The sequence below is a fragment of the Phyllobates terribilis genome, unplaced genomic scaffold, assembly GCF_046119375.1.
Source record: "Phyllobates terribilis strain yellow unplaced genomic scaffold, ASM4611937v1 Scaffold_2__4_contigs__length_985480577, whole genome shotgun sequence".
Classification (NCBI taxonomy): domain Eukaryota; kingdom Metazoa; phylum Chordata; class Amphibia; order Anura; family Dendrobatidae; genus Phyllobates; species Phyllobates terribilis.
The window spans coordinates 861,770,539-861,786,306 of record NW_027362762.1 but is presented as its reverse complement, the minus strand read 5'-3'; the positions used below and the strand labels follow the sequence as shown (position 1 = coordinate 861,786,306).

General features: G+C 40.8%; 1 protein-coding gene across 4 annotated transcripts in view; it reads right to left on the bottom strand.

Moving 5' to 3' along the window:
- ABR (ABR activator of RhoGEF and GTPase) overlaps positions 1-15,768 on the bottom strand; it is a 424,780-nt gene that overhangs the window by 140,445 nt on the left and 268,567 nt on the right. For all 4 annotated transcript variants that reach the window (XM_073667980.1, XM_073667981.1, XM_073667985.1 and 1 more), the window contains one exon: positions 6,542-6,649. In XM_073667980.1, coding sequence (XP_073524081.1) covers positions 6,542-6,649 — 108 coding nt within the window. The remainder of the gene's footprint in view (positions 1-6,541; positions 6,650-15,768) is intronic.

Sequence of the window (15,768 nt, the reverse complement as noted above, 5' to 3'; positions counted from 1 at the left end):
GTGCCAAAACAGCAGAAAACCCAACAATTAACCCTATTTTGGAAGTTTTCATGGTTACCATTTTGGGGTACATAACATTTTAGAATGTTTTTTTATGGAGACTGAACAAAACCTTAAAATTCCAAAACAATTTTTATTTCTTTTAAGCCATTCACTGTGTTGTAAAAGTGATTATAGTGATACATATAGGAATTTTTTTATTCTTCGCAATTAGCACATTCCAAATATCAAAATCGATGCATAGCACTTCAGACCAAGTATAACACAACCCAAGATATGGGTGATTCAAGGGTTAACGAAGAGATATATGCTGAAAATGTCTTACAATTATTAATTTTATTCAAACGATATTTTAAAAACAATAATTAAACAAAGTAGCAGAGAGAGTTTGTATCAACGAACCCATATGTGAACCAGTCCAAAAATATTGTAGCTAAAGGCTATGGGCAATAACAAAATTGCCAATAGGTTTTCCAGAATGGGTAAAGACTTGTATAATTCCAATGTGCATACAAATAAATATCAGGTGGAGTGTGGGATGATGGGGTAGAAAGGTTATATACACAGTACAATATAGGCTAAATAAGGTGTAATGCAGCAGAAGTATATTTCAAATCAAACATGGAATCTTGATATTAAATAAAGTGCCAATGTAAACTAAATAAAGTGCATAATGCTCTTGTAAACCTTTGTTCCAATTGTTAAGTAGGGTATATACACCTTGATCCACCCACACAAGTCAATATATGGTTAATAGCCATGTAAGTATAAATAGATACGATGAGAGCAGCCTAATATAAAGTGCTTAGTGCGGTTTTGCTAAGGCTTTATATGTATACCTCCTGATCTACAGCATAGCCCAAGGTCTGGTGAACTTACTATTTAATGCTGGTTAGAGTCCACATGAGGAGAGATGACCCTGACGACGCAGTTTCGCCAGTGCTTTTTCCAAGGGGCGTTAACAAGGGGAAGTGCTGTTGTGGCTACCACAATATATTTAAGGAGCACTTCCCCTTCCCCTTGTTAATGCCCCTTGGAAAAGGGGTCATCTCTCCACATGTGGACTCTAACCAGCATTAAATAGTAAGTTCACCAGACCTTGGGCTATGCTGTAGATCAGGAGGTATACATATAAATGCCTTAGCAAATGACAATGACATGTTTTTTTGGTGTGAGGAGTTATTATTTTCAGTGATATCTATCTATCTATATATATATCTATATATATATCTATAGATATATATATATATCTATATATATATATATACACAGTACAGACCAAAAGTTTGGACACACCTTCTCATTTAAACATTTTTCTGTATTTTCATGACTATGAAAATTGTACATTCACACTGAAGGCATCAAAACTATGAATTAACACATGTGGAATTATATACTTAACAAAAAAGTGTGAAACAACTGAAAATATGTCTTATATTCTAGGTTCTTCAAAGTAGCCACCTTTTGCTTTCATGACTGCTTTGCACACTCTTGGCATTCTCTTGATGAGCTTCAAGTGGTAGTCACCGGAAATAGTCTTCCAACAATCTTGAAGGAGTTCCCAGAGATGCTTAGCACTTGTTGGCTCTTTTGCCCTCACTCTGCGGTCCAGCTCACCCCAAACCATCTCGATTGGGTTCAGGTCTGGTGACTGTGGAGGCCAGGTCATCTGGCATAGCACCCCATCACTCTCCTTCTTGGTCAAAAGCCCTTACACAGCCTGGAGGTGTGTTTGGGGTCATTGTCCTGTTGAAAAATAAATGATGGTCCAACTAAACGCAAACCAGATGGAATAACATGCCGCTGCAAGATGCTGTGGTAGCCATGCTGGTTCAGTATGCCTTAAATTTTGAATAAATCCCCAACAGTGTCAGCAGCAAAGCACCCCCACACCATCACACCTCCTCCTCCATTCTTCACGGTGGGAACCAGGCATGTAGAGTCCATCCGTTCACCTTTTCTGCGTCGCACAAAGACACGTTGGTTGGAACCAAATATCTCAAATTTGGACTCATCAGACCAAAGCATAGATTTCCACTGGTCTAATGTCCATTGCCTGTGTTCTTTAGCCCAAACAAGTCTCTTCTGCTTGTTGCCTGTCCTTAGCAGTGGTTTCCTAGCAGCTATTTTACCACAAAGTCTCCTCTTAACAGTTGTTGAAGAGATGTGTCTGCTGCTAGAACTCTGTGTGGCATTGACCTGGTCTCTAATCTGAGCTGCTGTTAACCTGCGATTTCTGAGGCTGGTGACTCGGATAAACTTATCCTCAGAAGCAGAGGTGACTCTTGGTCTTCCTTTCCTGGGGCGGTCCTCATGTGAGCCAGTTTCTTTGCAGCGTTGGATGGTTTTTGCAACTGCACTTGGGGACACTTTCAAAGTTTGCCCAATTTTTCCGACTGACTGACCTTCATTTCTTAAATTAATGATGGCCACTCATTTTTCTTTACTTAGCTGCTTTTTTTCTTGCCATAATACAAATTCTAACAGTCTATTCAGTAGGACTATCAGCTGTGTATCCACCAGACTTCTGCACAACACAACTGATGGTCCCAACCCCATTTATAAGGCAAGAAATCCCACTCATTAAACCTGACAGGGCACACCTGAGAAGTGAAAACCATTTCCGGTGACTACCTCTTGAAGCGCATCAAGAGATTGCCAAGAGTGTGCAAAGCAGTCATCAAAGCAAAAGGTGGCTACTTTGAAGAACCTAGAATATAAAACATATTTTCTGTTGTTTCACACTTTTTTGTTAAGTATATAATTCCACATGTGTTAATTCATAGTTTTGATGCCTTCAGTGTGAATGTACAATTTTCATAGTCATGAAAATACAGAAAAATCTTTAAATGAGAAGGTGTGTCCAAACTTTTGGTCTGTACTGTATATATATATATATATATATATATATATATATATATATATATTAATGTGACTTTTTGATCACTTTTTATTCCAATTCTTGTGTTTCAGTATGATGAAAAATCAACATTTTTGGACATTTACTTTTATTTTTTCACGATGTTCACCATATGGTTTAACAACTGAGAGTTTTAAAGCTTGGGTTGTTCCAAGATGTGGTGATACCAATTTTGTATTTTTTTAAAAAAAATATTTTTGTTTTTACATAAATGCTGCCTTTTTAATGGCAAACTTGTTTTCTGTGATTTTTTTTTTCATTTTTGTTGAGTGTTTATTTTTATTTTTTACATTTTTACTTAATTCCACTGTGGGACTTGAATATTTTTCCATTTTGATTGCTGATCTCATACACAGGCATACTTCTGACACCACCTGCTAGACACTGTTTATCGCAGGACTTAACAGGCCAGCTTACCCTGAGGCTATTACTTAGCCTTGGGCTGTTATGGCAGCTAAAAAGACTTGTGATCAAGGGGTGCCGATATGAATAAAGATGGAGCCCTCTACCTCAGATCACCATCTACTTGCCACTGTCCTGATTAACAGTGGCATCCAAATGGTTAAACGGCAGCTATTGGTGCTAAATCTGATCAGGGCTGCTGTAGCAGAGTGTCAGCTATAACATATAGCTGACACCTGCTGTCTTTTCACCCATCAGGGAAGGTGGAGCCCTAAAGAATAAGGTCCCTTAACGGACTCATTCATGATACTCTCTAAAGTTACTTTGGTCGCTCTACCATCCAAAGTGAATGGCGGACTTTGCATTTAGGTGAGAGCTTCCCAGCCATGGTTTTATGGATTCCTGACAAGGGTTTGCAGCAGTGCTGTGGAGTCGGTGTTGGTATAAAATGGACCGACTCAGACTCCTAAAATATATAAGGTAATAAATTGGGTACAGTAGTACAATGCAGGTTGTGCTGTAAATATTTTCATAAGAATTTGGGAAAGTTATGAAATGTCCTATAAATGTCTGTTCTGTTCCTGATCTAAGGATTTAGGCTTTTAATTGCGATGAATCTGTGCTGCACTTTATGTACACGCTCAGTAGTGAGCAGTGCTGTGGAGTCGGGAGTCGGAAGTCAGGGAAATTGAGGAGTCAGAGGTTTGGCTTAACGACTCCACAGCCCTGGTTGGCAGTACAGTCAGTGATTCTGGACAAATGTTGAACTTGTATAGACAGCACCATAGGGTGACATGTATTGTAGTTATGCCACTGCCAGGTGCTTTTGCACAAGTATGGCAGCCATTGGCGACAGGTTGCTCTGCCATATCAGGTCATTTAGGGCCAGCACACAAGATCCTCACCCTGGCTGGCGTCAGGGCCTGGGTGCAGAGCCCTGAAGAAAAGAGGCCAAGAATAAATAGATTTAAAATGGATGTTCCAGCTAGAGCAAATTATCACCTATCTATAGTATAAGAGTTAACTACTAGTTTGGGGGGTTTATTCACAGAGACATTCATCAGTCGCCAAAACTGGAAGGTTTGTGTCCCATTTTAATAGGGTGGTGGTCTTAAATATGCACTGCTGTTCAATTTTAAGTTTTTGGGACTGTCGGAGGTAGCGGTGAACATCAATGAGCTGTGTCTGGTAATGCTATAAAGACTAATGTAGTAGCAGCGCACATGGGTCAATGATACTTTTATTCAAGTCCTCATTCTGCTAACCACTGTTGATCTTAGTGGTCGGACAGCTATCCAACTAGTAATTACAACTTATCCTATTGAATACGAGATAAGTGGAAAGCAGCAATATATATATTTTTTTTGAGCTTCATTCATTTAGTAGTCTAACGTTAGGGGATTTGTCTTGAGTTTGAGATAATTGGTAGAGGTTCCCCCAATAAGATATTCTTCCATGGGTTCTACAATACTAGAATGGTCAAGAAACTGAAATCATTCCGAAAAGGAAATTGAACATAATGCAGTACATTTGATTTTTAAGCCATTATTTTTGCTTTAGTGTCTTCGGTATACTATGGCTGCCAGTCGCCAGAATATGCTGACACTATGCAAAAACATGTCAAAGGCATCAAAGAGCGTGCGCAAAGAGCTGAAAATCACACCACTTTCTGTAACCTAACCCAAGGAAGCAGAATTTGCAGAGCACTCCTGGGTGTTCTGTGATCCCTGAGCAAAGCTGACCATAACCTTCACTTATCCTTATTGTTACACGTAATGGCCTGTTATTGCTACGCTTACTGTAGTTGCAACACCCCGCTACCACCGAAGATGAAATTACGCAAGGCTGATGGTTTGGGGGGATGAATTGTAGAGAATAGATAGTTTTGCTTCATACTTTATCTCCACATAATTTGATTGTAGTACAAGGTGTAAGCACTTTATAAATGAAGTATCTCCTTACACAAGGAGGAACCGTATTATAGAAAATATGCTTAGTGGAACCATTTTATTCCACTGTAATGGTATACAACTTATAAAAGGTCTAATTGGTTCATGCTCGATGAGAAACCACACTTTTATAGCAACCATCACTTAGGAATTGGGATGTAAGAGGTTTGCGACCATTACCTAGCCATTCAATTTCTGAACATGCAGGAAGACCGCTGCCGATAATAATACAAATGATCATTTACCATTTTTCATCTTAGATTTATATTCAGGTAAATGGGTTCAAACAAGATATAAACATAACTGCATAAATACACATTAAAGGAGACTGAAAAAAACACAAGCAATCATGGAAATTTTACGGTACGGCTCAAACAAAATGTCTTGCTAGCACTCATGAAATGCACCTATTGGCGCGGTGTAATACTTCACTTTCCCTACAATACAGTGATTATTCCCTAATGATCATCTCTGCTGGAAGAACTAATTGTAGAGTGAAACCCCCTGCAATCAGCTAAAGTTCCTAACTAATGATAAGGGGGTCTTCCTAAAAAGAAAACCTAACCTGTCTTAACTCCTTGTTGTACTAAATTTTGCCACTGTCTTCTGGCAGTTCTCCTGGCTTCAGCTTCCAGGAGGAGGTGGCAAAAAGTGACCACTGCAGCCAATCACTGGTCACATTCCGTTTGAAAAGAACGATAGAGCCAGGAGACAGTTTCTTCGGGCTCACACGGAACATGGCCTCTGATTGGCTGCAGGGATCAGAAGAGTTAACCAGAAGACTGGGAGGGGGACAGCTGCACCGTATGGAGAAGCGGTAGAGAAGTAGGTTTATTTTTTATTATTATTTTAACACCCCCACTGAACCATTCTTGGAATTTTCCTTCAGCAGTGGGCAACCTCTAACCCATATCATATCAAATGGGTTTTGATACACAGTCTTTGGACACTGTCAGACAGTGCAAGGACACCCCTCAACCAACTGGAAACACACAGTTGTCAATTTATCCATGAATTGCATGGAGGAAATAAGGCACAACATATTGGGATCAATTTACAAAGCTAGACTTTCACCAATTAGATGCCCATGTGCCACGTGTATTTTTTTTTGCGGTTTTTTTTTAGTGGGGCCTAAATGGGGGGGGGGGTGAAGGAGAATGGAATTGCTTTTTTTCGCATACATTCTCCGTTGCATCCTAAAATTGCTTTAACTAAAGTACAAATGCCCCAACAGGGGCCAGAAGAAACGACCAGATATTCACAGCCTTACCTCCGAGATTTTATTAAACTGGTTATTACACTGGCTGCACTTCAACGCCGTCTCCAGGGCACATTTGTAGTTATCCACAAAGGCCTTGTACACTCCCAGCTGACTGACCTAAAAACAGAAAAAAGAGGAAAGTGAAGGTCACAGAGAAAGTTCTTACACACTGGGATTACAGGATGGATATTCTAGAGGGAGGAAGCCATACATTTAGCTTCGGAACGAGAATCGGCCGGGGTTTCCATGACAACAGGTTAGGGCATTAATGTGAAAACGGCTCACACAAGGCCAAACAACCAGCGCAATATCCCAAGAAATCCATCACCGGCTGCATCAAAGTCACAAGCAGTTTTATAACGAATGTGCACCGAAATGATTAACCACCTACAATTACATAACAGCAGCACCTCATTAAAAAGGAACATTTTAGTTATTACTTCCGGCGTAAGGAAAAGACATAAAAAACCACAAGAGGGATCCAGGAAATAAGTAGCGATCCACATTGGATTATTGGTGATCTTATCTCCTTAGGACAGTTTTTTGACGAATGTTTCACGCCAGAAAAGGTGTGCTTTTTTGTTTGGGAAGATTAGTCTAGAGTAGTAACGGCCAGTGATGGGGTCCAGCAAGGAGGCCATTGCAAGAGGAACTTAGATCAGGTCATTCTTTGACCCATGAGGCTGCTATTGCAGGGGTTAACCTATTTGTCGGCCTCGGTAAAAGAGGGTCATGGTGTTAAAGGGGTTTTCATATGACCAAAGTACATTTTAATCAATAGATTTTGGAATAAAAATAAGTTTTACAAGCTGCTGCTTTGTTCTGAGGTAAAACATTTCTCTCCCTGTTTAAAAACATGTTTTACCTCACAGAAACAATCAGCTGTGATCCTGTGCTGTAATGTCTGTATACTCTTCAGCTTCCTCCCCTGTCCAGGAGCTGTGGTATGATCAGACCATGTCCCTGCACGGTCAGACACGGCCATTACACAGTACACAGCAGGGCCACATTTATAAGATAAAAAAAATGTTCCTGTGCGGAGATAAAATTGTAATATAATTGCATTGCATATGATGACAAGAATTCATCACCGATACCCGGACAGGTGGTAAATGTATGATCACTGGGGATCCGAGTGTTGGGACCTCTATTGTAGTAGTCACACATTCGCTCAACCATGGCCACAGACAGAGAAGTTAATAGAGCAGTCAGACATTCACACTTTGGGACTCCCCACTTTAGTAGAGGGTTGAAATTATTTAGAAACCATTCATTATACATTAGCTATCCTGCACATTACAGCTGCATTGAGTCTGTACCTTCTCCTGTTTATCTGGGGGTCCTTCCTTTCGCCATAAATGTAAAATGACATTCTTTTGGCAAATGTCTGGGTGGTATGTGCTGGAATACCTTATTGTACTGTATTGGAAAGTGTAAGAGTATTGGTATAGTGTTTTTTTTTTTATCCATGAGAGTCAATGGGCCATATGTGCATTGAATAGCATAGAGTTGCTTATGTTCAGCTCATACAACATTCATATACATCAAGAGATTTTCCCTATGCACATATCAAACATATACTCCAGATTGGAAAGGGTATGGACCCCTTTTGGTTTTAAATACTGCAATGCTGAGGAAATACAGTAAATAAATATGTCCACAGTGTGAATGTGCACCTACACATTGCACTTATACCAGCACGTGTTCCGGCTCATTTCTTTAGTTATACTGCAACGTTGGCCACAGAAACTCATCACTTACACCTACTTCTCCCGACCTCCCCATACACATGAATTCCCCCATCGGGCGAGTGTGTAGGTGTGCATAATGGGGAGAGGGAAATAAGACACTGCCAGATACCAATAGCGGGGGCTTATTGCCCTTCAGAACAAAGAACCTACAATGCTGAAATTCAGTATGACCCAATCCTATTTCCCCCCCAAATGTGCTAAAGGTCGGCGGAGATGGAGCTAGTTTTGAGTCCAGTCAGTAGAATATAGTACTGACTCCAGCTTTAAATAAAAATAATTATCTCTTATTAAGGCCATGTTCACACGTTCAGTATTTGGTCAGAATGTTACATCAGTATTTGTAAGCCAAAACCAGGAGTGGGTGAAAAATGCAGAAGTGGTGACGTGTTTCTATTATACTTTTCCTCTGATTGTTGAACTCCTGATTTTGCCTATAAATAAGGGATATGAAATACTGACCAAATACTGAAGTGTGAACGTGGCCTAATATTGTATAATCAATTTATTAAGTTTCAAAGGAATTAGGAAAAGTTTAGAAATGTTAATATATGTTAAGTATATTTTATGATCTGCAATCTTCGGTACCTACTTCTAAACAAAACATTAACCCAGTGTTAAAAAGTTGGTTAATATTAACTATTGACCATTTATGAAGGAGTAGAAGTCTGTATATATTATAATAAAAAAAAAAAAAAAAAAAGGAATTGTTTTCCTCGGGTTGCCAACTTCACGGCCTTCATATGCCGATCAAAAATTGGACATACACCTAATGCAATTAGGCTGGCCATACACGAGATAACGGTCAACTGAATATTAGTTCGACAGAGAGCCATCTTTCCCAACTGCTCCATACACGAGAGCTGGGCTGAGCATTCATGACTTTTCAATGGGTGAAAGGAGGAAGCAGCTGCCAGACATTTCTGGATGTTCGAATTCCAGATGCTCAATTCTTTTCTCCCAGGATATAACCTATCAGGGGAGAGGCGAGAAGACCCTCATATACAGGTGCATCTCACTAAATTAGAACATCATCAAAAAGTTAATTTATTTCAGTTCTTCAATACAAAAACTGAAACTCATTATATAGAGTTATTGCAAACAGAGTGATCTATTTCAAGTGTTTATTTCTGTTAATGGTTATGATTATGGCTTACAGCCACTGAAAACACCAAAAGTCATTCTCAGTAAATTAAAATAATTAACAAAAAACACCTGCAGAGGCTTCCTAAGCGTTTAAAATTGTCCCTTATTCTGTTTCAGCAGGCTCCACAATCGTGGGGAACACTGCTGACTTGACAGATGTCCAGAAGGCAGTCATTGACACACTCCACAAGGTCACAGAGTTCCAATTTTCATTTGGAAATCAAGGTCCCAGAGTCTAGAGGAAGAGTGGAGAGGCCACAATCCAAGCTGCTTGAGGTCTAGTGTGAAGTTTCCACAATCAGTGATGGTTTGGGGAGCCATGTCATCTGCTGGTGTAGGTCCACTGTGTTTTATCAAGACCAAAGTCAGCGCAGCCGTCTACCAGGAAATTTTAGAGCCCTTCGTGCTTCCCTCTGCCTACAAGCTTTTTGGAGATGGAAATTTCATTCTCCAGCAGGACTTGGCACCTGTCCACACTGCCAAAAGTAGCAATACCTGGTTTACAAACAACAGTATCACTGTGCTTGATTGGCCAGCAAACTCGTCTGACCTTAACCCCACAGAGAATCTATGGGATATTGTCAAGAGGAAGATGAGAGACACCAGACCCAACAATGCAGACGAGCTGAAGGCTGCTATCAAAGCAACCTGGGCTTCCATAACACTTCAACAGTGCCACAGGCTGATCACCTCCATGCCACGCCGCATTGATGCAGTAATTGATGCAAAAGGAGCCCCGACCAAGTATTGAGTGCATTTACTGAACATACATTTCAGTAGGCCAACATTTCGGATTTTAAACCCCTTTCCAACCCATGACGTCTTAGTACGCACATTTGCGTACCCCCAGTTCAGTGAGGGCTGCTGCGCTGAGCCCTCACTGAACCGAGCACATGTCAGCTGATTCTTACAGCTGACATGTGCCCGCAACAGCTGCGGGTGGAATCGCGATCCACCCGCGGCTGTTAACATGTTAAATACCGCTGTCAATCTCCGACAGCGGCATTTAACGCGCGCTTCCGGGTTGCGCGTCATAAGCCCCGCCCATCGGCGACCCCGTCACGTGATCGCAGGTCGCCGATGGGCGTGCATGACAACCCAGGGTCTGCAGCAGACGCCTGTGGCTGTCATGATCTCGTCGCTATGAGCGCCACCTAGTGGCAAAAAATAAGCCCTCACCCAGCCCCAGATCACGAAAAATTGCGACGCTACAGGTCTCGGAAAATGGCGCTATTTTTTTTTAGTTTTTTTTACCAAATTTTGGATTTTTTTTTCACCACTTAAATATAAAATAACCTATACATGTTTGGTGTCTACGAACTCGTAATGACCTGGTGAATAAGAATGGCAGGTCAGTTTTAGCATTCAGTGAACGTGGTAAAAAAAATAAATAAAAAACAACTGTGGTATTGCACTTTTTTTGCAATTTTACCGCACTTGGAATTTTTTTCCCGTTTTCCCGTACACGATATGGTAAAACTAGTAATGACGTTGAAAAGTACAACTCATCCCGCAAAAAATAAGCCCTCACATAGCCATATTGTCCAAAAAATAAAAACGCTATGGCTCTGGGAACAAGGGGAGCAAAAAACGAAAAAGCAAAAACGACAAAACCCAAGGTTGCGAAGGGGTTAAAAACATTTTGCAAGCTGTTATGAAATATTCTAATTTACTGAGATAATGACTTTTGTGTTTTCATTGGCTGTAAGCAATAATCATTAACAGAAATAAATACTTGAAATAGATCACTCTGTTTGTAATGACTCTATACAATATATAAGTTTCACTTTTTGTATTGAAGAACTGAAATAAATTAACTTTTTGATGATAGTCTAATTTAGTGAGATGCACCTGTACATCTGATGATAGGAGAGTTCTGCCAGGTTTGGAAAATGTTCATCCATCTTATATTCCTGGGAAAAGGTTGAAGACCATCTAGTAGGAAAAAAAGACCCTATGGGGCTCAGGCATTTCTATACTGTATAATTCAGAAATACATTGTGCATTGTTCAATACAGCATCAATGATAATACAAATCCATGACTTTTCTTAATAAATCTGGGCGGTGTCTGGCCGATCATGCCGCGCACTGTACAGTCACTGAGCACACACCTTGCCATGGAGTAATGTAATGATTCCCGATAATTACTCTGCTAATCTCGCAGTGAGCCCCTCGTGTATTTGCTCTCATCACCTCTTGGGAAATTATAAATATGCTGCATCCTTAAGACTAATTAATTTAAGCAACGTCACGGTTGCCAAGTAACAGCCTCTCGATGTGACTGGTGCTCCAAAACATTTGTTAGACCTGTTAATGCCTTATGAAAACAGATCTCTGTGAAATGAGATAGAAAAGAAGCAGAACAAGCAGCGCCTGCACATCTTCATAATTGCCAAAAAATCTAGAAGTTATATAAAGGCATGCGTGACTTACAAGTGAACCAGTAACACCTGCGATCTGAGTGCTTTTCGGAACAAAATATAAAAAGCAGTTTTATAAAAGTAAAAAAAAAAAAAATGAGGTTAACTATCCTTGAAAAAATAAAGTATTCAAACACAGGTTTTGTAACAGAGACCCGATTAACTAATCTTAGGTAATTTTCAGATACTGAACACAAAAAAAATGACATTGAAAATGCGAGATTGGTTTTTCTTTGGAAATTACAGAAGGGAAAAGGAAAGAATGCAGAGATTAATTTATTTTATTAAAAAGAAAATGCTTTTTTTGTCTTTAGGCCACGTTATTATTATTATTGTGATGTTATTATGATTCCATGGTGCTGTACATGAGAAGGGGTTACATACAGAATACAGATATCACTTACAGTAAACAAACTAACAATGATAGACTGGTACAGAGGGAAGAGGACCCTGCCCTCGCGGACCTACAATCTATAGGATGGGTGGGAAGGAGACAGTAGGTTGGGGGGATTGTAGTAGCTCCGGTGGTGGAGAGGCAGCAGCACGGTCATTGCAGGTTGTAAGATTTCTTGAAGCAATGTGTTTTCAGGTTCCGGCTGAAGGATCCGAATGTGGTGGCTAATTGGACGTATTGAGGCACAGAATTCCAGAGGATGGGGGATATTCGGAAGAAGTCTTGGATGCGATTGGATGAGGAACAAATAAGTGTAGAGGAGAGAAGAAGGTCTTGGGAGGACTGCAGATTACGTGAAGGAATATATCGGGAGATTGTGTGAGGGAAGATATCGGGAGTTCTTAGGTGTACGGAGGAAAAAGGTTATGGACAGCTTTGTAGGTCAGTGTTAGTAGTCTGAACTGGATAAGCTGAGGAACTGGGAGCCAATGAAGGGATTTGCAAAGGGGGGAAGCAGAGGAGTAGCGAGGAGATATGAACTAGTCGGGCAACAGAGTTAAGAATGGACTGGAGAGGTGCAAGAGTGTTAGCAGGTAGGCCACAAAAAAGGATATTGCAGTAGTCTAGGCGGGAGATGATGAGGGCATGCACAAGCATTTTAGTAGATTGAGGGTTTAGGAAAGGACGGATTCTGGAAATATTTTTGAGCTGGAGGTGACATGAGATGGTGAGAGCTTGGATGTGCGGTTTGAAGGATAGGGCAAAGTCAAGGCTTACTTCAAGGCAGCGGATTTCCGGTACAGGGGAAAGCGTGATGTCATTTATTGTTATAAATAGATCAGGTGTGGAAGATACGCGAGATGGAGGAAAGATAATGAGCTCAGATTTGTCCACATTGAGCTTGAGGAAGCGAGAGGAGAAGGAAGCTATGACTGATAGATATTCGGGGATTCTGGACAGCAGAGGGGTGACGTCTGGGCCAGAAAGGTAGATCTGTGTGTTTTCAGGATACAGATGGTACTGGAAACCATGGGACTTTATGAGTTGTCCGAGGCCAAGGGTATATATGGAAAAGAGTAGCAGTCCTAGGACGGAGCCTTGAGGGACTCCAACAGACAGAGGCCGGATGAGGAGGTAGTGTGAGAGTGGGAGACACTAAATGTGTGGTTGCAAAGGTATGAGGAGATCCAGGAGAAGGCAAGGTCTTTGACACCAAAAGAAGAGAGGATTTGTATTAGGAGGCAGTGGTTAACTGTATCGAAGGCAGAAGACAGGTCTAGAAGGAGGAGTATAGAGAATTGTCTGTTATCTTTGGCAGTAGTCGTAATTTTGGTCAGGGCAGTTTCAGTGGAATAGTGGAGACGAAAGCCGGATTGTAGGTTGTCGAAGAGTGAATTAGATGAGAGGTGAGAGATTGGAAGCGAATGGGAGCAGAGATATGGGGAAATAGATGGACATAGCTGTCGGCTTGAAGGATGGCTTTTTGAGGAAAGGGGTGATTGTGGCATGTTTGAAAGCAGAGGGGAACGTTCACACGTTCAGTATTTGGTCAGTGTTTTACATCAGTATTTGTAAGCCAAGACCAGGAGCAGGTGAAAAATGCCGAAGTGGTGCAAGTGTTTCTATTATACTTTTCCTCTTACTGTTCCACTCATGGTTTATGCTTACAAATACTGATGTTAAATACTGACCAAATACTGAACGTGGCCTTAAATTCCATATTTGCATTATCTCTACTTATCATTAAGCAATAATCCAGCAGCATTGCAGGACACCATTTGACACTCCTCAAAGGTTGCATATGCCAGTGGCACTGAAGGCAGCACGTTGCATTTGTGCAAAAGCATTATCTTCACACTGACCATTGTAGAATCTACCCTTGAACAAATGCCGATAACTGTGATTGTATGTGATGCCCAAGCTGCAAAGTTGCCATAACACCATTGACACTGTAAAAGAAGTGAGCTCACTTTCTTCAGAATAGACCTGCACAAAGCATTGTTTGTCAACAGCGAAAGTAAGGGTCTTTTTACATGGACCGACTGACAGCACTAAACGACTGTCAACTGTTAAACTGTTACCTGTTTACACAGGCAGACCAAAGTAAACGATGCACACTGAGCAATCTGCAATAGCTCAGAAATAGATTGCTCAGTGCCCATAGGCTGCCAAAGTTCTCGGCAGTGAGAGTCCTGTTTACACGGCACAATGCATCACCGAGAACGATGATCTTTTGCGGTACACAAAAGATTTCACCGGATGAACAAGTATATGGCTCGCTCAATAGGTAATCCCCAGCCAGTGTCGGACGGGTTGCCAAAAGCCCACCAGTAACACTGATTGATTCTTGGGGGCTCACTGTTCAGCTACATGCAAAAATAATCCTGACACGAGTACACAAATTCACATTTTGCTTCTATGTAATATTAGCTTGGCTGGCTTGTTTAATGAATGATTAGATTATACCTATTTCTGCATATTGTTAATCAAGTGTAACAGCACTATTAATTAGTACTCCTTCACAGGGGCCTACCGGAGGATTCTCCTGTTCTCCTGAGGGCCAGTCCGAGCCGGTCAGCAGATAGTTTACAGGTAAAGATTATCAAGAACAAGCATAATTAAGAACACTTATTTCACAAAAATCTTTCAGTGTACAGTTGTGGCCAAAAGTTTTGAGACTGACAAATTTTGGTTTCCACAAACTTTGGTGCTTTAGTGTTTTTAGATCTTTTAGTCAGATGTTTCCATGGTTCCTTAAGTACAATTATGAGGACAAACATCAAAGTTTATGTGAAGACTCATTCATTTACAGGGCTGTCACTTATTTTTCAAGCCTTTGGCGTTTTGTTCTGTTTCTGGGCCAAATCCTGACTGATGACCGCCCATTCTCTCCTAATCAGTGCTTGGAGTTTATCGCAATTTCTCATGATAAAAAAGGCTTTTGGAGGCATCAATAAGGGCAATAGAGAAGCCACCTTTCTCAAAGAAAAACCTCAGAGACCATAAATGTGCGGGGTTGCTTTTCATCCAAGCAATGAATAGACAGTGGGTTTCCCGCCAGTCAGGATTAGGGCCAGAAATGGACATCCAACTGCCAGGTCAGATTGCAGAAGTCTTGAAAAATAAGGGTCAACACTAAGCATTGAGCATTTCTTGAATTTGATGTATTTGTCAAAAACAGTTTAAAAACTTATAATTGTACTTCCGTAACCGTAGAAACATCTAAAAGATTCAAAAACACTGAAGCAGTAAACTGTGCGAAAATCAAAATTAGTGTTAGTCTCAAAACTTTTCACTACGACTGTAAATGCAATGGCCAGTGCGTTCCAGCACTACTGAGAAATCAGCGTTTGAATTGGCTCCAGAGCTCTGGTAGATCTGAAGCCTCCGTCACTCCAGCTCTGTTCCCTGCCTTCTTGACTGACGGCTCATTTGCCTGAAGTAACACTGCATAGTTTGGGGGGCTGAAACCATGCAGGCAGATTCATTTTAAGTGACTTTTACATGAATTGAGAGGTAATTCCATT